The 24871-nt window shown below is 38.2% G+C and overlaps 1 protein-coding gene across 2 annotated transcripts in view; it reads left to right on the top strand.

The window, feature by feature from the left end:
- Positions 1 to 5162: 5162 nt before the first annotated feature.
- Positions 5163 to 24871, top strand: part of LOC119650573 (homeobox protein abdominal-A) — a 61356-nt gene continuing 41647 nt past the window's right edge. The window contains exons 1-2 of one of the 2 annotated variants that reach the window (XM_038053389.1): positions 5163 to 7350; positions 17292 to 17533. In XM_038053389.1, coding sequence (XP_037909317.1) covers positions 7037 to 7350; positions 17292 to 17533 — 556 coding nt within the window. In that variant the 5' untranslated portion in view covers positions 5163 to 7036. The remainder of the gene's footprint in view (positions 7351 to 17291; positions 17534 to 24871) is intronic. The other variant, XM_038053390.1, reaches the window with a different exon arrangement.

Raw genomic sequence — 24871 nt, forward strand, 5'->3', positions numbered from 1 at the left:
ATTCTTCAATGAATTTATTGATTCGAACCTTTACCATTGAATTAAGCTATTTAACAATCACATTAACGAGAGCAATTGGACGATAACTAGTCAGTTCGGGGTCCTTAAGGGTATTGAGGATGAGAACCACCTTAATAATAGACCAGTCCCAGGTGGACTTATATTGCGCAAGATGAGGTTTAGACCCTGCAACAAAGCAGAGAACGGCGCTAACCAGCGGTAAGTAATATTGTCTGGACCAGGGGCAGAGACTCTCTTGTGCCTAAGCAGGACAGTCATTATCTCTTTTTCAGAGAAAGGCTGAGAAACTGAGGGATATCTAAGCCAGGGAGGAGGATGAGGGACAAAACCCCCCAGTTAGAAATTCAAGATATTTAAGATTTCTCCTTGGATCCCAGCACAGAGATTTGTCGCTAAAGTAGTTACGGAAACCATTGATAGATTTTCAGAAAGACTTAACATCCTAATTGTGTGTGTGTTCTTGCAAGGGAAGTATGTCGAAATCGTTGCAGTTCGCATAAAATTCGATTTTTTTGGCCCTTAGGCTCTGAACATTTAACTGAAGTATTTTCACCAATGCTGCAAAGAGAGAGTAGGTGGTAACTTCCTAAATCCGTTTGATTGAGTAGCTTCGTGATGTCAGAAACTTTACTCTTGAGTTCCTGATCATCGAATCTGATGGCTGTTTCTGTGAGCGTTAACAAAATTTCACTCATTGCTTTACAAAGGGTTTTCGTAAACAGGGGTGGTTGGTTTGAAACCATTCTGATGGGTAGCTTTGGGAAAAGTTAGTTTAGTAGTGCCAGTACTTCTCTTCTTAACAACGTTACTAAAACTGACCGGGCCTCTAATGACTCTATTCAGCTTCTGAGTAGTACTTTTGATACTTGGGTTTCTTTTTACTGGGTAAGGAGACCCTATCATAACTATCCGAATTTTTTTTATCTCGCAGGTCCCAGAGTAATTTTCAGCAACACTGTTGACACACCTGGATCATCCGGGCTTTGCAATACTTATTGATGTGGCCGGGTCTGCCACACTTAAAGCATTGAGACGCCTTAAGTTTAAAATATGAAACTTTCACTCTCGTGTAGGTGAACAAAATGTGGTCAGGTAAATTGTTTCCCAGGGGTGACCTTCACCCTCACCGTAGTAAAGGGCACTTTTTTACCTCCGGGATCTCGACTTCTTCGAGAGTTAGCATTAACTGTAGTTTCCATGTCACAATAGAGGGAGATGCTCCTGACAACAGCATATCTGTAGACACATCTAAAATATAGGCCCAAGGAGGCCAGTCGAACATTCTGAACAGCAGTGTCAGCATCTTTGAAGAGGATTTTCACGCTCCTACAACTGGCTTGAAACGAGTGAACCACATTCTGAATGTTAAGCGATTTAATTTCGTTGTTGTTCCAGGGAGTTTATACTTAAAGGAGCAGTTTCAGCAAACTTAATTCTTTCGACTAAGACCGGAAAACGCTTCCTCTGAGTTTCTACATCATACAATAGCGGGACTTCCGCCTCTCTAGAAAGCACCTGTTTAATAAACTTTTTAGGAGTCGGGTTGGGAGCGTCCACAGGGATTGACGGATAATCTCCACACAGGAATTGTTATCAGTGTTCATTTTTGCAGTTTATGAAGAAATTTCAGGGGGGTTAGTACTAAAGACCTTAGCAGTTGAGGGGAAGTTCACAGACAAATCTTCAGCTGTTACAGCATCAGCAACCGTATTCGTTGCATCGCTGCGCAAAACTTTGGGATCTAGGTTAAAGACAAGCGGATCCGGGCAAGTTCCCGGATACAACTTCCTTTAAGCAGGCGTGAGGCCAGGATCAATTGCCTTCCTAGAAGGGAGTCATAACGACGAAAGGTTCATCTCTTCCCAGTCATGCGATTAGGTGATTTTTTATGTAAACGGAGTTGACAGATACTTCGGTCAATATATTAAGATGTTATCAGATGAGGTATTGAAAGCAGAGCTGTAGACAAACAATTGCTTAGGAGCAATAACAATACGTAGAGGTGCCAGCACTTACCTTCAAGCCTGTTGTTGACTCGTGCAAGGGACCATTGAGACACCAGTTTGATGTGACAGAGGAATCGAAGCGCTCAAAGTTGTGAATGGGTCTGTACAGCCGTATTTTCGCCATACATTATCCCGTTTGCGCTACTTGCGCTTGCGCTTTTACGCTCGTACCACAACGAATTCCGACGAAAAAACTTTGATCATGTGAGATATGTCAACGATACATTACTCTGTACACCTGTATACCTCAGCGATTGTCTTTTAGGTTTGATTAATGGTGCTAGGGCTTTCAGGTGCCACTGAAGACGTCATTTTCAAGTACGCCAAGTATATATAATCTTATTGGTCCTGAAGGGTTAGTCCACCCAACTATTGGCCTATGCTGACGATATCGACATCATGGGAAGAACCACCCGAGACGTACAAACTGCCTTCATACAGATCGAGCAGGCGGCGCAAGATCTTGGGCTGCACATCAATGAAGGCAAGACAAAATATATGGTGGCAACGTCAGCACCGAAGACGAACCAACCAACAACATCAAACCGCACTGGTCAAACAGGAAGAATAAGGATAGGAGAATACAACTTTGAGACCGTTGACAATTTCTCCTATCTAGGGTCGAAAATCACAACCGATAACAACTACGATGATGAAATCCGCGCACGGTTGTTGTCAGCCAACAGAGCCTATTTCAGCTTACAAAGACTGTTCCGCTCGAAACGTCAAAGGGTCAAAGCTCTTACTGTACAAGACTATGATCTTGCCAGTCCTCATGTACTCCTCGGAAACTTGGGTTCTTAGCAAGAAAAATTGCGAACTCTTGGTCGCGTTCGAGAGAAGAATCCTCCGAAGAATTTTTGGCCCCCTACATGGGGATGGACGATTCCGTAGCCTACACAATGACGAAATCTATGAGCGATACCATGACCGTCCGGTTGTGGATAAAATCCGGCTCAATAGGTTGCGGTGGGTGGGTCACTTAATGCGTATGGATGAGGATGATCCCACCCGGAAAGTCTATAAGGGCAATATCTATGGTAGAAAAAGAAGACGAGGCAGACTCCGCCCAAGATGAAGCGATGGCGTAGGCCAGGACGCCAGACAGCTTTTAGGGATATCGAATTGGTGGACCTCGGCGCGGAACCGGGATGTCTGGAGTTCCTTATTAAGGCAGGCCTAGACCGGATACCGGTTGTTGCGCCGTTAATGATTATAAAGGGTTAGGCCATCTATCGCCAATCGAGTTAGATATTTTCATGGTGTTAAATCTGGAGATATGAAGCCATGGAAACTAACTTAGTCCTTGTTGGCATCCCGACTTCGAGTTATTAGACGTATAATACACTTGGATGCATCTACAATAGTTTGCCGCGAGTCCTGGTGAATTAAACTGCGGCGAGTTGAACGCTATCTAAATTACCTTTTAATCGGACAGATTCAATGCATTCCTGATTATTTCGAATCAGAGATGAAAGCGATATACGTAGAGAAACTCGAATGCAAGAACGGAACACAGCAAAGCATTTCAGTTTTCAATGTCCGGCGGAGTACTTGAGTTTAGCCGAACCTGTTCCTTGCGGGTCGTTGTCAGGAACCTGTCCAAAGCTAACCCGACGCCACCCCATTAAAATACTGATCATAATGTAAGTGTGCTTGTTAGCTATCTCCAAACCATTTGTGATGACATTTGCAACTTCTACCGCGACGAGCTTCCCCACACGAATTATCCCCTGCGTTGTACCGGGTCAAATGAATTGCCTCGGTGTTCACTTCCTCCGTAATTAATTAGAGATTTTTGTGGATTGTAATTTTATAAAGCGTCACAATTGTAACCACACGACACAAGCGGTGTGGCGACGCTCGAAACGATGCAAACAAATCTTTATGCAGACGAAATTGCCGTTGTAACGACTTTGACGGACGGTGTACCCGAGCAGAAGGCCCCTGACCCAAACCCGGGTTGAAAAAATCGGATGCCATTCATCCCCTGCCCGAAACTGCGTTCAGGCGATCGGAGAGGGAACGAATAAACAACGGTATCAAAACGACAGCAAATCGATCCTAAATGGGCGTGGATTACATCAAGTGAGAATAAGGCTCAGAGTTACATTCCGAAAGGTGCAAAAATCTGAAAGGAGCAGCGATTATGGTGTCCAACGTAAGAATGGAATGGCTATAGATAACACACTGAAAGGTGTGCGTAGCAGTGTGGCCCCGAGGTAGTTCTGGCACTGGTACCGACCTGCGAGCCGCCGAACGAGCGAGCGAATCGGTGCGCTCCCACGAGGGAGAGAGAAAACCATTTGACCGTAAAAAGTCAGGAGCCTTCCAACTTGATGCCAGAGAAATTTTCTTTTACAACACAAACTTAATTGCTGTGATAAGCAATTTATTGCTGAGAGCGAGCAAGAGGTAATGAGTTGAGAGCGGATGTGTGGGTTGAGCTGTTGGGTTGGAAAAGAAGTGCGAGCGAGATGCAGTGGCGGCGGTAAAGGGAAAGCCGGCAGCCGGGCGAAAGGGACAGGTAGTGGCGTGAATGAGACGGGCGCGGTGAGGCTGTGTGCGTGAGGCTAGTGCCACTTGGAGCCATGAAATTTCCGAAATGGTTGTTTTGAGTATGCGTGGGATTGAGCTTTACGTTCACTGTTATCTCTTCCCGAATGGCTACGAGACAATTTTTGTAATGCAAAATGTGCAGTTGGAAAGAGATCATAAGATATGTACAATAAAAATAAAATATATATGAATGGTTGAGGTTATAAAGTGAATAGGATTCGCGGGCGGGACGGGGGCCGCGGCATGCACTTGAAACTGGTCGCACGAGCGAGCGAGCAGGAGGGGTCGATGCATGTGAACCGGGCGCGCGAGAGGAATGGGTTGATTGGAACCGCTCGCGGCGGCGGGCGCGCGTCGTTACAGCCCATTATAATGCGTGGTATGAATGCAATTTAGAAACCGGGCTCTTTTGTGACTAGGTTTGCTATAATTTTTTTTATTATATTATGATTTAGTTTTTACGATTATTTTATTATTAGCGACACTTTATCGAAATTTTGATTGTTTGTTTACATACGCCGACGAGGGGAATTGTGGTTTGGCTAATTCAGCGGACCTGGCCAATTCCCGGTAGCATTTGATAAGTATTCTCGTTGGCTTTGGCAATTTTTATTTTGTTGGCTCACACTGGATTGCAGACTGTGTAGTTGCACTGCCGGAACCGGTTCTCATGGTGAATTTTTACTAATCTCCAATTGAGATAAAAATCGGAAATAGTACGTTTAAGGTAGATATGCATATTATCTGTGGAATTCGATGTAAGAGAAAAGCATGTACGTACGTAGTACGTAGGTATAAATATTGTGTGAAAGATCGATATATGTATGGCTGAAAGAATCTTTGGCAGCCAAGAATCTGAACGAACACATTAGCAGCACTGAGGCGAGCGAAATGATGAACGGGACAACTATCTTGGCGAGCTGGTTGCGTAACGATTGAGGGCCTTGGCGGGAAGGAAACAGCGAATGCAGCGCCATGGCGAGCGGCGGTTTGCATGTGTACGTCGTGGCAGTCGAGCGAGTTCTCGTCATCTGGCTCGAAAGCTAAGCGGTTAAGCGACGAAGGCGACGAAGACGACGAGAGCCTGGAGCGGTCTGTGTGAAGGATTTTAGCCCCGGCCCAGCTCCGACTTTTCTTCTTCTTGGAGCTCCCGGTGCCTGCCTGCCTTCACTTGGCTTGGTCGGAGCCGTGTCTTCTGTTTGGTGTTTTGTGTCGCTGACGTTATATCTCGCAACTATGTGTATTGTATAATATATACCGCACACCATGCACACTATAGACGGATCCAACGACCATACCCAGTGTATAGATAGATAGATGAAACGGAGAGAAAATCGCGTAGCTTTTGTATTGTGCCATAAACGAACTACTTCTCATAACGCAAACAGCTTCGGACTACTACGATCGAGAAAATTTTTATACTTAAATTTTTATTATATTTATACCACCATGCTTTCTGTGATGAGATACAAAGCATAAAAACTCATCAAAAAAGTGACAACAGAGTGTGGTTCGCTTTTGGTGTGTTGTATTTTGACCCCGAAACAGAAAGTTATTATTCGTCATTAGATTTTCGCTGTGTGAATTATTATTATTTAAAGTGGATTATATTTTTATTGATATAAACAAATTCCCGAAGAGGTTGTTATTTTTATGGGTGAAACGTTTAAAAAACATTAAAAGCCAGTCATCCATTCAATCGGCACCGGACGGACAGCACTTGTACTTTAGATGACGTATTATAATCGTAATAATAAAAACAGATAATAAAAAGTATATAAAAGGTCGCCATTAAACTACTGTTTACCATAAAATTAGATAAACTATCTGACGGTAACATAATAATAAAAAATAATGACAACGTGAGGAATGCCGTGAAACGTGGTGGTGAATTGAGTGCTCGCGCGCAGCAGCTGGCGTTGGTCAGTTCTTTTGGTGTCGATTTAACATTGATTGCGTTTTCTGACTTTTTGCGCTAACTTAATCGGTGGTTCTGTGCATACCAATTACCCTCGCGTGGTAAATCCTAAGGGCAGCGAGGGGCAACTGGACAAATCCGCAACAGCAGTATTATCATGGTGAAGTATATTAAGTCAGATCTCGAAATTTTAGAGGAACATTCACAGATATTCGTTTAGTGCGTGTTGGCCTACGTGTGTTCGGTGATTAAAGAGCTACATTCTTGCAAGTTCAAAATACGTAAATAAAAATAGACTTGATCTATAGTTTATGCTTATTGTACCTTCGTGTTGCGCTTGCCTTTCGTTAGGACGTAATAATTGGCAATTGATCTATCCGTATTAAGCCGCGTGTGTTGAATATTTAGCGCTAGTTCAGGTGTTTCGTGATTCCCGGTCCATATTCAAGGCTGTCTATAGACAAATCGGACTAATCAACACAATGGAAACATTGTTGTTTGCAATTGAGACTTTCAAGCTGTAATATGTGCGATGTCAAAATTCGTTTTCGATAGTATGCTACCAAAGTATCCACAGTTTCAACCGTTTATAAGTTCGCATCTACCATCCCATAATCACTCGCCATCGATAGCATCATCGCAGTCTGTTTCTCATCACACGACTCATTCTGAAGGTAGTCCGTTGACAGGTTCCGAAGGCAGTCCTAATACTCCGCCTACAGCCGTCGCAGCCGCAGCACAAGCAGCCGCATCCAAAATGTATCCGTATGTATCGAATCACGCGACAACGCACTCAAGCCTGTCTGGTATGCCAGGATTCTCTGGATTAGAGGATAAATCATGCAGGTAAGCAATGTTTTTCTCTAGTTGTGCATTTCCAGTAGTCTTATTGGGACTCTACCGACAATAAGATTGATCCTATACTGCTCATTACAGATTTAATTAGGAAGAATCGTATTTTATATTTAATCTGGTTTGATAGTTTCCAAAAGTTGGACTCCTTAAGAAAGCTTTGTATTTCCTGATATCTGTTTGTACTCTTTTACAATGCTTAAATAGTCAGTTTCTCTAGGAAAAGGATTTGTCACCCCGCCTCTCTGTGTAAAAATGTTATCTGTTGGTGCTAAACTTCCTGCAGGAATATTGTCTGTAATATGTAGGCTAGATGTGAGGAGTTGACCAGCTTGAATTCATGGTTCAGCTGTGCAAAACAATGGCTATTCTTGACTATTATAATGATCTATTTTACGAAAAGTAAGATTGGTAAATATAAAACAGCTTCGATGGTACATATTTTAAAATCTCGCGATAAAAAAAATTATGAAGATCATTTATGAAAAGCGTTTTCAAATGTCCAAGTAGTATGTGGGTTTTCCTGCTTCTTCAGCGGTACCGCCGGCATGGGTACCGCTTGCCGTTTTTATGGTAATATCAAAAATTTGATGTATTTATTCAAAGTTCGTAGATAGCAATTACATATACATATATGTAGTAACATGTGTTGATTAATTATTCAAGTTTAATCGGCTTCAACCAGGTTGGCAAGGCTTGAGGTTTTCTTTTATTTTATATGTCTATTCCGACGGGCCATATAAAATCAAAAATCTTTAAACTCCACTTTTTAGATTAGGTGTTTCTGAAATTGATATTATTGGATCTGTTTAGATTTGAGTAGAAAGGGACTAATATCTTTCATTCCCATGAATTGGTGTAAATAAGTTAACCAATCTTGAGACATTTTCTTAGTATTTTTACCCTTGAAAATGCAGTTGCCCAGCAATTTCTGCTGTAATTATTAACGGAATTATGTAAAAGGTTGGAATTTCGCTTCTATATACATATGAAGTATTATAAGAAACGAAACGAAATTTAATAAACAAAAAAATTAACAATTCTAAACAGATCATTGAATAATATTGGCTGATCATTTGGTAGATGATCCCACAGGCATACACGCAGAACAAGTGTTATAAGAATTGCATCAGCATGTGAAAAGTTTCTCATTTAAGATTTGGGTATAACGAAATCGCTTTGCAATTAATAAAGATAGTAGTCACTATAGAAAAAACATCCAATTTATCAACGTGAGTTGGAATTTGAATTTGTCAAAATGGGGAAGGCAAAGGACGGTTGCAATAGAAAATGATGAGTTTGATGAGGTGAGCAAGCGCAGTAGTAGCAGGAAGTTGGAACGTTGACGCATTTCGTCCTGCTTCACTAGTGCATGGAAAGCATGGTATTCATAGATCTGCGCATAGTTTGTAACGGCACTAAAACTTGTTATATTGGTTTCCAAATTGAACTAATATACAAAATTTCAGGAAAATGTTTTTTCGCTTCATAGATATAAGATGCTTAACATATCGACTTCACATACTTAATATGAATTGGTTAATGTATGCATCACAATGTATCTGCTCTGTTGATTCTACAGATAATTTAGGTTTGTTTTATCATCTCATCAAACTTAAATCAAAATTATGTACAGAAGGCGTATATGGTGTCAGTATAACATTGACTTATAGAAAATCTCAATTACCAATGAGTAATTACCATAACGTTTCAAAACCTTTGGTTAATGTATCACTTATTTTTCTTTCTCTTGTATTTACTGCAATTAATTGGAATTTACTTACGACTTAGACGCGAATTATGTGCAAACCCAATGGAAGGGAGGAATTCATTCAATTTTTTTGTTGGCAGATTCAGAAAGAAAGATCTTGCCAATCAATTTCCATTATTTTATTTGCTAACGAAAAAACTTTAGAGTTTACTTTAAACTTTATTTCTTTTTGAGGTTTCGGTTTTGAGTAAAATTTTTAAAATACAATAAAATAAGTAAAATAAATTTCTATTAGAAGTTAAAGTTAGAATTAGCGGATCACAAAAGTTTGGAGGTGTACTGGGTTCAATGTACGATCAACTTTGCCAAAAAATTAGTGTAAAGGGAATCTCAAGGGTTATCGCGAGGAAAGCTGCTCATTGACTGATTTTAGTTGATTGTGTCGGGTTGGTAATACTTGCCCAGTTGCCATTTGTAATGGATAAAAATTCATTCTCTCAAATTTCACACCAAACCTGTCAATTCCTTGATATCCTTTTCCTTGAATGATATCCCAAAACAAGTATTCACCATTGCCACTTACACTTTCTATACTATGTTCCAATTGGGTGACGACTTTTTTTTCCTGTTGGCATATGTTTGAAGGGATAGGTTAATAATGAATATGTGAAATTATAAATGAAAGAAAGAGCAAATATGTAGAAGTTTCTGGGAAATAAATTAGTTAGAAATATTGGCATCAAACAAATAGTTAGACAGTATACAAACAGCCAACTTAGTGGCGATATTACTCTTAAAATATCAAGTTCGAAGAACTATGAGCTGTAAAATTGCTGGTATTGCAAAGAATCACAGAAGTTAAAAATGGAAAGAATTCATTAAGTCGATAATTATGCATTTTCAGCTGTAGCCTTCAGGACAAAGCGAATTCGTCACCACGAATCCCGCGGATTCTTCGAAGTCCAAGATCCAAATCACCCACATTCGTATAAATGGTTAGCAATCATTAACCAAAAGGGTTCATTCGAATTCTTCTATAGTGAAAATGCATCCATATGCTTAAAATTGATTCTAAATCTATTTGCAATCTGTGAGAAGTCACTTCTGTTAAATTTCAATAAATTTGAACTTACTAGTTTTACTTATGTTTCCTATCGTTCGGAAGTCACAATTTTACCGGTTGTTGGACCAAGCAGTCATTCCTGGACAATACTATTATAGATATTATGATACTAGACCTTAGGAATTTTGGAATAGTTTTAGTAGAACATTATGGGAACCAGAACCTCTTCTGCGAATAGGTATATTTTGTTATTTTTCCGGGAAATTTTTCATGTCCTGCATTTCCGTTGCATATTCAATATGCAAGAGTTTCACCTATCACTTGGTATGAAACCAAACTAAATGTTCGCAAGTTTGGGTGTGGCCTTGTATCTCAATATAAACTACTTATACGCATCGAGTCGCTCTAAACCTAACTCTATGCGCAAGAAGTATCTATCTAATAATGAAGCGTCTTTAGTATGTTTTTCAGCTACTAGTTCCGCTACGGATTTTCACCCCTTGCATAGAGATTAGTAAGTTAAAGAATCTTCATTCCTCCACGAGGGCATCTTTGTTTGCATATTCATAGCCAGACTTGATGGCATCCAAAATATCCTTGGGAAGAGCACTGTACGTATGTTTGAACGAATCCAATGTGTTCGCAGCTTCAGCTTTTTGCCATTGGGTTCACCACAAGTCCGCGTTGTTTCATATATGAGACATGGTTGCTTAAATCAGTGTATCTTCCTTAGTTTTGCCCCGATTCATCTCACACAAAATTCTTGAAAGGTTCACCAACCCAAATAATAATAAAATGTGAAAAAAAGTTAAAAAATGTTTTTTCCTCTCCCTCTTAACAATACTTACAGTTGCTAGTATTAATTTATACTAGTGCTCTCCAGGTCACAAGGGTAGGGAGGTATGGGGAGGATAATGACTCAATTTTTCTCAAAAAATTCTTCTAATTGGCAAGGCCGGATGGGCGGATGCTTCGACGTGATGCACGAAGCATAAATTTGCTTGTCAGAATGCTGGCCTCTGCTTATTTTTGCGCGCGTGATGGTGTATGCCAGGGTTGCAAGACAGTTCCCCTAAGACTTCCAGAGACGCCGGCACTTCTTCTCTACTGTTTTGCACCAAGTTCCATTGAGACAACACATTCGTTGGCCATCCTGGAAAAGTGGATTCCACTGCATCGCGTGTCCAACAATGCAATTGTCGCCTCTATTTAACGTGTGACCTATCTACTGCCACTTCCGTCTTTCGATCACACCACCTACGAGTGGCAGACCTCTGCGCCGACCAAGTTCTTTGGAATAGTATCCGGCCAGCATACTACGAAAATACGACGCAGGCATGTGTTGACGAAGCCTCGGAGCTTTCGAATGCCAGTGGTTGTCATTTTCCATGAGTTACTCCCATATAGCCACAAAGAAAGAAAACTAACAAAGCAGTTTTAACTTGATCTTGGTGTTTGAATAATTGCATTGCCCGATTTTAGACAAGACAGCGAAAGCGGATGTAGCGCTGTTAACGCGTTGGGCAACATTCAGTTCAGCAGAAACCACATTTCCTAGGTATGTAAACTGAACAATGCTTTCGATACTCTCCCCATTAATATAGATAGGGAAGTACGATAACCCGTCAGAATGAAAAACTTGATTTTGTTTTTGTTTATCTTCAGTTCAACTCTATTTGCGTCTCTTTCCAAATCCAGAGCCATCTGGTCATGATTCATTACCCGGTGAGTTGAGGAACAGATGTCAACAGTGTAGTCGAAGTGTTTGAGGCAAAATATCTCTGTCGGACAAGACAACATGAAGGGCGTCACCAAAAAGAAGAAGAAGTAATATCCCTGATAAGAGGCAACACTGGTGGACTGCACTTTAGCCCCTAAAATCATCTGATATTTTACCTTGGTTCGGAATGTGACATTTTGCGCCATGTCGCTCTGTGCACCGTTCCCAAATAATTCGTGGGTGTTGATGGGATCAATGTAGAAGGATCCGGAGCGGAAACAAGGTTGCTCCTTGCCGATCAAGTTTTCTAGATGTTTTTTCAATGCGTTCCAGGATTACTTTGGCTACTATCTTTACGACGGCAGGGAGCATACAGATACAACTCCGATTGTTGCATTCAAAACGGGCACCCTTTGGAATCTTAACGACCATCCCCTTATTCCATTCTCTGGGAAAGGTCTGGGATTCCGAAAATTTCAGTACGAGTGGAAGTAGCAGATCCGTAGTAGCTGCAGGTGCAGCGATAAGTAACTCTGCGGGGAGACCGTCTGAGTGCATTAAGTTGTAGAAAGCGAGCATTCTGTTGACCCTTGCTACCGTTGTCGGGGAGCGTACATACAGTACAGAAACCAATCATAGTCTGTTTTCGATAGCCAAAGGTCGTAGTCGTGAGGTCAGCTCCTATCACAGGCCCTGTAGAAGGATAGCAATAATGTCTCATTTTAGCCCCCTGTTACGATAAGCAGGGAAGTTTTTGAGTTTATTCTTCAGTGTCTACTCACAGGGCCATGGAAGAAATGTAATATCGTTTGAAGCTCATAAGCACTCATTATTTTTTCTCATTTTCGAAACCATCGAACCGAACCACTTGCCGTAGCGTTTCCAAGGCGACGTAGCATCCGTCGGGAAACGTGATGGGCAGAATCGCTGTCTGCCACTGGCCTATGCTTCTCTAGTAGTCCATTATTATCATAAGGTTTTCAATAGCGAAAACTCCAAAGAAACAATCAATATTTGAAAAACCTTTCAAAGTGCTGAAATAAATCGCTTAATCCTATATACCAATTTTCCTGATCAGCTTAATCCATAAATTATAGTGTCGGAACATTAATTTAATAATAGCTGAACATTCGCCCGTCTATCATCATTTCAAAATAGTGAATAAGCCCACAGAAAAACCTTTACATTATGTGTACTTTTATTAGTAAGTCCACACTTTATTTTTATGAAAATTAAAAGTGGACGTCACACTATGCCGAAGAACTTCCAAAAATCCACGTAAAGTCTGCCTGAAGTCTTAAATTCTGAATTTTCCTTTTTAGTAAAATTAGCAAAACAAAAGAAGATAATCTTTGTTTAGTATACAATTGCAATTCAAATGCAAATTGATGCAAATCCATAATAGGTATGTGAGAAATATGACCGAAAAAGACATTTCAGCCGAAATGATTACGGAATATATTTATTAGCATCGTGACTAGAATATTAGCTGAATTACGAATGGCTAATTTTGCAAGATCCCCAACTTTTAGAAGTGCTAGTTAATTGTGAACGAATTAAAGTAACTTCAATGATATCTGGAAGCTACAGATAGAACTAGTACACATTTGATTTTTTACTTTTAATAGTTTTCCATTCATAAGTTAAAATCATTTCGATACGAAACATATTTAGCGAATTGGTGCGTCTCAAATGCACCTATCTCATGCGCGGGACGTTCAGGTGTCAGTTCAATGCGCGGCTCCAGATGGGTTTCTATATACCGGAATGAATTAGAATCGGTAGTATTGCATACTTGTATGTGTTGGAATGCCCTGTAGGTGGCAACACATACGAAAAATACCCAACAGTCACAAATTCGCCTATCGAAGAAGTGTCCTTATACGGAATATCCGACTAAGATCCTGATGTGAGCATAATGTCACAGATTTGACCAGAAATTCACTTTCGGCGATCGCGGAAATACCCAAGTTAAATTTCTTTGATCCGCTATGTTGGTTTTGTCATCTTTGATTTAAAAAAAAACTAATGATTAATTCACTTTCGACGACCACTAAAGCCTTCAGAAGACATTTTGGTCCAAATTGTTAAAAAAGTTGGCCATATTAGATTCGCCATCTTGAATTTTGCTAATTTGACTACAGATTCGTAATCAGCGACCCCAAAACCTTACAGGAATTGATACTGGTCCTGATAACTGAAGGAACAAGAAAGTTATCGCAATTCAAGTTTTTCTAAAAACTTTAAATGCGTTTTTCTCGAAACCATATTTTTCATCATGACTTCACGCACAGGGATTGATCTATTGACCTGATTCATGACGATTTCTATGACTTATACCTAAAACGAGAATGAAAAAATGTTAATTCATAATTTTTACGCCAGGTCCAAGTAAAAAACGTGTATAACTATTTTTTTTGTTTGTTTTGTAAATGTTCATTATTTAGCGTGTTTCTGTCCAGATTCATTCTAATTGGATATAAGCCATAGAGAATTTTATAAATTTTAATGAATTCAAATTATTACTGAAGTCAGTTTATTACAAGAAGCTTGAAGTTTCCGGACGATGTCTATTGTACAATTCCTCTTGGCGGATTAGTAGTTTCCCCTTCCGTATGGGCTACTGACAAACTTATGTTTCGATACTGGTTAAATCAAAAGATAATTCGCTAACTATACCTCAAACGGTTTACACCAATTTTGAAAGCGCAGATGACAAAATGTTCCTTTTCTTTTAAGCCCAATGTAAAACGTGATCACTCCCTAAGAATACGGTCTACCTAGCCATCAATGGGAGAGTAAAGGCCGGCGATGTGTAAAATTAACAACAAAGTCAATGAGCTTCAACTCCCATTTCTTTATGGAACTTTTTTTTTCTATTTGAAAGAACATAGATTCACATTATTTCACATTGAGAATGAGATAAAACTTTGCGTCACTTTCGTTTATTTGCAGTTTAGTTATATTCGATATCTTTTGTTTTTGTCGCCTGTTTATCTATTTCTCACTGTTTGTATATTTGGAATAATTAATATGGATGTGTGCGGCAAAATGATTCCATCATTTCGATAATGCGCTATCGCTAGTACAATTAATATTGACAGAATCTCATCTGTAGAAATAAAATGGTGTGATTTATAGCCTCCGAGAATGGAATATTTATGTTTAGGTTGATAACAACTGAAATATTATATACCACTATATTTTATGACTATTGAGATTAGGATTTTATAGAAATTTTATTTCAAATCCTAACTCTAGTAAATAATTCGTGATCAAGCTGTATGAAATGAATTACATGTCTCATATAATTGAGAACTTTCAAGCAAATGCAAAAGCCTATCTAAACGTTTTTTTTTTTTAAATTAAACCTCAACACTTTATGGCCAAATTTCCGTCATATACAAACCAAATAATTAACAACGTATTGACCCGGCTACTAAACGGGAGAAAAACTTAAAAGAAGAAGAATAATGGGGGGGGGGGGGAGGTCACTTCATATCCAAAGCGCCCAGGTTTCGGATCTCTGATTTGTTTAGATTTTCAGATAGATTCCAAGTTTATTTCCAAACATTCTTTATATCATTATATGTTCAAAGTAATTGAGATTCTGCCACCAATATGTATTCGATGTAGTAGCACAATATGTTACAATGAGGTTGCATAAATAATTAAGACACCTCTGTGCACTGTGTGTTTTGTTTCTGGATTCAGGGAGTCTTGACTCCACCAGTTATGCACTCCTTCTTAAGCACTCGTCCTCTTTTTAATTATCAAAATAAGATCTCGCTTCGATTTGTTTTGTGTATTTCCATTAGTACGTAACACGTAACATATGCACATATTGTGTGAAAATATCCACCTTCAAGTGATATTGACATTCAAAGCCTTGAATTTGCTAAGAAGCGACAATTTTGACCTAATATACCTTTGTTAGTAGTAGTGCAATTTTCACCAAATTTAGTAGGAAGATGCTCTATGCTATAGCCAACATTGCTTCGTGATTCTAAGATGAATTTAAGGAAGGTTTTCATGCCAATTACTGAAAATTATAGTATAGTACTATTATTAACTTTATTTCAACAGATGTTGGTATGTACTTTGGAGCCTAGGCACCATATAGTGGTAGGCTTCTGATTTTTTTTTCAGATTTTTCGGCTGGGTAGTTTTTGAGAATGAGTCCGCTAAAAAAATGATCAGTTTCAACCCCCCGAACTCCCCACTTTTCCAGCAGATGTCAAAACTAAGACCGGCTTCGGAAAGTACCTTTCATTTGTTACCCCACATAATTATATTTGATGAAAATAAAATGTATATTCACCTTTTGCATGTGTGGGGACCTCCCTTAAATTCGACGTGAAACGATGTTACTCACTGTATGCTTGAGCGTTCACTGTTCCCACCTTTCCACCAAATTTGGTATCAATTGCTATAATTGTCTCCGAGAAAAATGCGAGACAGACGGGCAGACAGACAGTAAACTCATTTTAATAAGGTTTTGTTTCACTCAAAACCTTAAAAATGACGGGTAAATGATTCTTATCTATTTTTGGCCTAAATGCGAAAATGGTTTAACCGTATTCTTTACTGTTAATTACAAGGAAAGCCAGAAAGAAGAAATTGAAGCTATGAGCTTAATATAAATTATGATATGTTTTGTGATCTTGGGCCTTTGAGGTAAATTTGGAAAATTGATTGATTAAATTGTAGCAAATACATTCTTTTTTGGAATTACTCAAAGTATTCGCCGTCAGTTCTAGCGATCCTCTCAAACCTGAACCGGCATCGATTATATGAGTGTTTAAGTCTTTCCCGTGTTGGTTATTACTTTGAAAAAGATGTCTAACATTTCCTTCGCTGCTTACGCCCCGAGGATCATGATTGAGTCGCTAAATTAGATTTCCCAACTCAGAAGAAACCTTGTCGGAATTTTTAGCCCCCCGAAACTATCTAACAATCTCGTAGACCAGTCTTGTCTGTATACAAACCATTCAACAATCTCTTTTGTTGATTCCCCCTGTATGAAGTGATTCGAAAGTGGCCGATTTTCGGTCTGTTCTTGGCTTATGTTTGTACAGGTCGATACGTGCTTATATCAGAGTGACAGATGACGATATATTCTGGTTTTGTACATTGGTTGGAAATCTATATCAAAGATTGTTAGTTTGTAGAAACTGTAATCAGCTAAGCAATAGAAGTAATAAGTTTGACTGTAAGAGGAAAGTATGGCTTCAACTGTTGAGAATAGCTTTTAAAATTATCTGAAGTTTTCCTTTTACATAAAAATAAAAAATGTTCAACATAAAAAATATTTGCAATGAAGATGGTCTTTTCCATACGCAATACGATCGTCCCGACAAGCTTATACAATGGTCAATTTTAATTGATAGGAACGAATGTTGATTCATGTTTAGTTAATATCAATTATTTTATATTGGCAGGTATACAGACAGTGTGATGAATAGCTATCAATCAATGGGTGTACCAGGAGGTGCATCGAGTTTCGCACAATTCTATCATCAGGCTGCATCCGCAGTATCAGCTGCTTCAGGTGCCATAGGTGTAGGAGTAGATTCACTGGGAAATGCTTGCACACAACCTTCGTCGGGAGTAGTTTCAACAGCGGGTACCGGCCAATCAATAGCTGACACACTTCCACGATATCCATGGATGGCGTTAACTGGTGAGTGATATCTGCTCATTTTATTTTTAAAAAAAATGTATCAATAGAGAACGATCAGTTTTATGTTAAGCAACTGGAAAATCTGCTCTCGAAGACTGTATTGGAGTTACTAAATCCATAAAATGCATGCATATGTAAATTTTCTTAACGTCTTCAATCACTTATAATAATATTTATTAAATAATCTGTTCTTAATATCCTTCAATTCAAATTTATAATATTTGGTAGTATCACAAACTGTCAACTGGTATTATGATGCCTGGAATAAATTTTGTATTGTGTAAATTATGCCAAACTCTACTTTGACCTATATTCCTACCTGAATAAGTTATTGCTTACCCTAAGTGCGGCATAATCGGGATGATTTATAACCCTGTATTTTTATCTTATTACAAAATGGAGATACAGCTAAGTATGGTGGAAGTAATACGCATTGTTGCTTGGAAATTTCAACGGAAATGTTACTTGCCTCCACAGCATTAATTCTATGAATACTCGAGATTGTTTACAACCGAACTATGGGATCATGATGTTTCACAATAGTGTCATATCGCAACCAACTTTTTTCTGTCGATATTAACAACGAGATAATTATGTAAGGATACCAATTGGGATCCCCGTGCTAGCTCCCAATTCACAATATTAAAGAACTTTTTACGCCTATCACGCACTGTGTTGGTCCTATCCTTACTATATTTCTTTCTAGGCTTTCACTTATCGAGATCAATCTATTGTAAATCATCCGCTCCAGCATTTTCTCATAGTGTATTATAGACTCGCAGGTTTATACGAGGATATCAATATGATATGTATTCCTCAAACAACTCACCGAACATGTCCGGTCTAGTCTACAACGCTAGTTCAAGAATCTTTTCCGATATACAAATTCTCAGCAATTCATCTCGTTATGCAGTTTATTATTCTTTCGCTAGTTGACTTTTCTGCTGGGGAATGTGATTTCCTTACCATTGACGCATCACATGCTTTTGTGATGCATTGCGTTAGGTGAAGGGCTCTCTCCCTGAATGTGTTTGGCACATTAGACTGGTCTAAATGCATCTTCATAAAGGTTTACTCATCCATTACTTTCACAGATCAACTTGACGTTCTTCTTGGTTTTGTTCGTGGGGCTCCCTTCATTTTTAGAAGATGGTTGTTGGTCCTCGCTAACATCTTAGGCTATGTTACCAGACAGTGCAACACTGACAAAGGCCAGGTTAACACTCATACGCTCTACCAATCAAGTCTATAACTCAAGCATTATCGCGAAGGATTCGTAAGTGGCTCGAATAAGTAGATCCTTTTGTAAGTTGTAGGTATTTGCCGATCCGGTACTATAGCTATTATCTACGTCGTCATTTCCTTTGCCTATTATGTGTTTGTATACCCTCGTGCTCTAACCACTCAGCTATCCGGACACTTTTTTACTCGAAGGAATTAATTGGAATTAAATCAAATGTGGATATTAATGATAATCGTATTTCAAACAACTTTTGAGAATTTTGTGAATAATTTAAAATGAAAAATGACAAAGTGAGGGGGTATTAGTCTATTGAAGGTCATAGCTACAGCTCTCCAATTGCAAGACGTGCAGCCGCCGCCAATTTTTATCTAAAGTCAAAAAGGCTTTAATTCTTTATTGCTAATTATTTTTCCAAATAATGAAAAAATTCAAAAAGTTTACAGCTGTTGAAAAAAAAATATTTCAATTTTTACCAATTTGTCACTATTGATGCAACGAAAGCGCAGTTAAAAATATAACTCCAAAATTTAGTTCATATTCTTCGTAATTTTATAAATCAAACTTCCAATTTTCATAATGATCAGATTCACTTTACTTTTTAAGTTAAAATTTTCCCTAATGTGAAAGAAGTCACTGCGTTTTCGAAGAAAAAAGAAATTGTTTGAAAAGAAGTCCTTCCGATTTAGAAATATTCCTCACTTTTAATTACAAATAAAATGAAGTTATAACAAATGCAGGAACTGAGGGTCGAGCCTGATCCTGTACTCAATAATCGCTTGGTTCTATGCTCATAAAATCTAAAGCAACAGGAATTGTGTTTTGAAATTTTTGTAGCATATTTTGGGATAACTAGGTTGACGATCGATGCAATAAAAAAAATCGAATCTTAAAACCTGTAGTTCCCCCCTTAAGTTAATCGTTGTCAATGATGAGTCTTTTCTAATAATGCGATTAAGTAGAGGATTCTTAATCGAATGAATAAGAAATTTGCATTCAACCAGTTTTTTAGCCACTGGACGCACGTAACTTAAGCCTTTCGTATTCGCCATGTGTTTCCGCATCGATAATGGTGCCAACACATTTCTATTATTGCGGCATTCTGAACGCTATATTTCCAGGCTTTTCCCTTTTTCTGACCCTGTAACGAATTGGTCCACGCCAGCTGCAATTGTTAGGTAATTCTGAAACTAGATTGTTTCTGGAACTAAATGTTTTTTGTTGTTTCTGAAATTAGATGATTCTTTCGCATACGTAGATTGGTCGGGTCATTTCACCTTCGAGTAAGTGCGGACAAAATTTACCAAAAAAACTTATCATCCTCAAAACTGAGAAGAAAAAATAATCGTGATTATTTTTAGCGTGGAAAGTATAATATTAATTGATTAGTTAATCGTGTTCCACTGTGATTGACAATTTCGGTATGCGTGGGTATTTGAAATCAGTAATCTTAATAAAAAAAAAACTTGGGGTTTTTAATAATGTGAATGTCAAATTATGATAGTTTGGTAGCTTTTATTAAATTTATTAAATAGGTAATTATAATCATCAACTACTTAGCATTAATCATGACTTAGCATAAACGACTAAAGTGGTATCCTGATGAGTGAAAAACTTAGTCTAATCGTCAATTGTAATTTGCGATTAGCTGTTTAAGGAGTGATTTTTACTTGGGATTTATTTTTTTGGTAATACTACACGCCAAATTAAAAATAATATAAATTTAGATTTTTCACTTTCTTCCGAACTTATGAAAGAGGGTATGCAATCATTACACCCATTATGAAGGAAGTCCAATGTCTGTTTAACTTCGCGGTACCACAAATCTATTCGATATTGTGTCGTCGCCAAGAGCTTCGTCAGTTCGCTTTTCACTTTTTTGATTAACATATTCCTGGACACCGTGGTATCCGTGAGAATTTATATTAACTTAGGGGTTGTTGGCAATTGTTTCCAATAGTTTGCTTAACTTCCTATAATATATGTATAAAACAAGCCATATAGTAAAAGAGATGGTTTCCACCCGTAGTGGGTGAACGTACATTTATATATTTATTTGTATTCTCTTGTCGTTTTTGACAAAAAATAGACAATTCTGATAGTATAGGTTATTTTTGAGCTCTCAATTTTTAGAATACTTGTATGCTATGCAAAAACATCCTTGACTTTGTTCTTCTATGTCTTAATGTCGGTCCACAATCAAACGCAAGCTAAAATAATTTATTTCTATTTTCACTGTGCCTTCTGCAATGGATGTTCGTTCATTTGTCCGTCGATTTGTAGCATCTCAATTGTGTGGTAAGTCTTGTTTGCAATATATCCATATGTGTATGTCTTAATGTGAATCAATAGAAACAGCTAAAAATGATTTTCTAACATTCAGAGCCCCAATATGACATTTATCATTAGAACTCTATCTTAATCGTTTTCTTTCCTTAGCAGTACATTTAAATCGATTCTGAAATTCAAAATACTACAATGTATTTACCAGTGAATGCATAATTATTTGATGTTTTTGAAAACTTCAATGCAGAAGCGCCTCAGTCAGATTTCAAAACATTCTGGAAATGTTGCTTTATATAAAAGTCGTTTGAATTGAAATACTTTGCAGCTATTTTTTGTTTACATGAAAATGAAACATTTTATTGCCGGAAGTTTATCTTCTGTTCATTTCTCCATTTCGTTTCAACCAATTTTGAATTATCTGTGAAAATATTTTCCAGTACGCTGAGCACGCATGCATATGTGGCATATGCTGCAGCCAGCATGTCTATCAAGCCCGTGTAGTTTCCATACATCTAAAGTATCATATATCTAATATATGTGAACGTCAAAGAATTCAATTGAATCTATCGTTTCATATTTTCCACTATCACTTTTAGGGTTTTGTTGTTTCGATTCTAGGTGATTCGAATAGCGATAACGTATGAAAAACTTTTGAAACTAAATTCTGCCAAGGCATCTAAAATCACCGCAATTGTGGGCAATTGTCTTACGTAGTGTTAGATATCTTTAATCTCTAAATTTTAACAAAGTCATCCTTCTTTCTTTCGATGTACACAGTTGAAGATAATTAGAAACCCTTAAACCCCAAAAATGAAACTATCAGTTCCCTCACTAAATCTGTTCGATTCTATAGGAAAAGGGAATCAATTATAAATACTTCTGTAAAGCAGCGATAAGTGATGATTTTATTGCACTTTACGATCACATCCTTGTTTGGATAAACGAATACTTTCATTGAAGTCGGCATATTTGTTTTCAAATGTTTTCAAGCGTTGCTTTCTTGTAAGATTTGTTTTTCAGAAGCTTTTCAAAGAAAAACAAAACTGGTGATATGGTGTAATGATTTTCTAGCTAATCAAATGCCGGTGGAGCTTTGTGTGAACTATCCAAATTTTCCAAATAAACGGCATCTTGTCTGAAAATGCACTTTCATAGAAGGCATTGATCTCATGACAGTTTAGTTTTATTTGATTGGTATTAACATGTAATTAAGCTGGCAAATGTGTTAAGGGATATGGGAGAAACATGCATGTATGTATTTTACATTCAACAGCGCCTGGATGTCTACAATGTAAAATTTAGAGAAATGTATGGGTAGTTCTTCTATTTTCTATAGTGTTACTTCAAATTATCGGGAGTATTATTATTGAAGGCACGAACTTGTGTTTGAAGTTCATAAAGTTTTCATTACATAGAGTTTTATGTGCTTTTTAATTTTATAATTATATTTGTTAATATGACTGCGAAGAGTTTTTAGGAGACATCAGCGTTAGCACCGTTGTAGGAACTTCTTAATTTGGCAAATATTCTTAGGGATTTCTGAAAGGTAGTTTTGGCGGTTCCTAAAGCAGTATTTCCGTTTTGAATGTTTTGGTGATTCATATTTTTCGAAGGTAGAAATTTCAATTATCATTCGTTATATCAATGGGTATGCCTTCTGAAAAGGAACAGACATAAATTGTGATGTCAAAAAAGAAAAGTGAAATCATTTTGACCGTCTTTTTTTTTTTTTTTTTAAAAAAAACTTGCTTTTCTAAAAAAATCTTGTCCTGAGTCCGCATCCACTTGATAATGGACCGGACCAGTTGGGAAGCAACTTACTTCCTCTCTTGTGGTCCATAGACCCCTCTTTTTGAGTTGAACACCCAAGTTTTTAAAAAAGTTGACTGACGTCGTCGTGTTCTCTATTATAATAATTTATTAGGATAGGATCCACATTTACTACTAGATATGTTGTGTTCAACGAGATTATAAACTTGTTATCAAGAACTGATTCCATTTATTGTGGGCCACATTGGCAAAAGATTTTTAAAACATGTCAATAAATAAGATTTTAAACATGTTTCCACGGTCTTTCCAATAGTAATGAATTTCTAAATTAAATTCATTTAGTTAGGATTGTTCAGTACAGTTAAAATATTGATATACTCCAATGAAGATTAAATTTTGGTTTTATCTTTCTGTTTTCCCAAATTTACAAAAAACATCTTATTTCACATTGCTATTGGTGTGGATGTGAGATTCGTACACAAAACCTTATTGTAAAATAAAATCTTATTAAACCCGGTTCATTGTCTCTCTATTTGTCTATCTGCTACACGCAGCATATTCGAAAATCTATAGACCGAAATTTGGTGCAAATGTTGAAACTGTGTATGTGGTGAATAGCATAATTATGTTAGCCTGAAGGAGAATCTGCAAACATGGAAAAGGTGGGTATGCACATTTTTCCTCGAACATATCCATGTGAGGTATCAACTAAAAGATCTCGCTAGTACTTTCCGAGCAGGTCTTACTTTTGTCATCGAGAGAGATCTATCTCTATTTTAAAAAGCACCCACCCGGACATCTGAAAATCACTATGAAGATAACTGTATACGACATCTAGGCCTCAAAGTATACCTTGAAAGTAAATGCTTAAATGAAGTTCTTCTTCTTTTTCTTCAGCCTTTGTCCCGTTCACAAGCGGGGTCGGCTCATCGTGATCGGCTTCGCCATTTGGCTCTATCGAATGCCTGATCTGGGTGCAATCTCGAGGCTTTCAAATCCCCATCCAGCGTATCAAGCCACCGTTGCTTAGGTCTGCCTTTTGGTCGTTTACCATCGACTTCGATGTTCACACCAATCTTGGCAAGTGAATTCTCGTTTGCACGAATTGCGTGACCATACCATCGAAGACGCCTCTCTCGCAACTTTTCCGCGATCGGTGCAACCCCATAACGATTGCGGATATCCTCATTTCGGATGTGATTTAAACGTGTGACGCACTAGTCCAACGTAGCATCTTCGTCTCCATTACCGCAAGACGCAGTTCATTGTCTTTTATGGTCGGCCAACACTCAGAACCATAGAGAGCGACTGGACGGACGACATTGCGGTAAATTTTAGATTTGAGACGTTCGTTGATACGTCGATCACAAAGGACACCAGTTGTGGAACGCCACTTCATCCAGGTTGCGTTAATGCGTGAAGCAATTTCATAACGCAGCTCTCCATTGGCTGATAGTGTTGACCCGAGGTATTTAAATCGCTCAGTTCTGGGCAGATCACTGCCGCTGACAGTGATTGTGCCTGTTTCATGGGGATCGGTCGTCAAAAATTCCATTTTGTTTAAATTCAATCTGAGACCGTGTTGCATGAGGCGATAATTCCATTTTTGAACAAGTTGCTAATAATTTGCTTGAACGTCCTATCCTCCTACACCAACAAACTTATATTGTTGATCCATAGAAATTTGCAATAGTATTGGCATATACGATATATGGTTCTGAAAAGTTTAGTAAAAATCCTGCTATTATTAGTGTGTCCGGATAGCTGAGTCGTTAGAGCACAAGGCTGTCGTACGGAAGGTCGTGGTTTAAATCTCACTGCTTGCAGTGGAATTTATATCGTGATTTGACGTCGAATGCCAGTCGAATCAGCAGTGAATGATAAGTACCTGAGTGAAATCAGGGTAATAATCTCGGGCGAGCGCAATGTTGACCACACTGTCTCCTACAGTGTACTGTGCCGTTACGGTCTTGAATGAGGTGCTCTAACACACTTCAAGGCCCTGATCCAATATGGATTGTTGTGCCAACGATTTGTATTAT

This window comes from Hermetia illucens, chromosome 3 (assembly GCF_905115235.1).
Source record: "Hermetia illucens chromosome 3, iHerIll2.2.curated.20191125, whole genome shotgun sequence".
Taxonomy (NCBI): domain Eukaryota; kingdom Metazoa; phylum Arthropoda; class Insecta; order Diptera; family Stratiomyidae; genus Hermetia; species Hermetia illucens.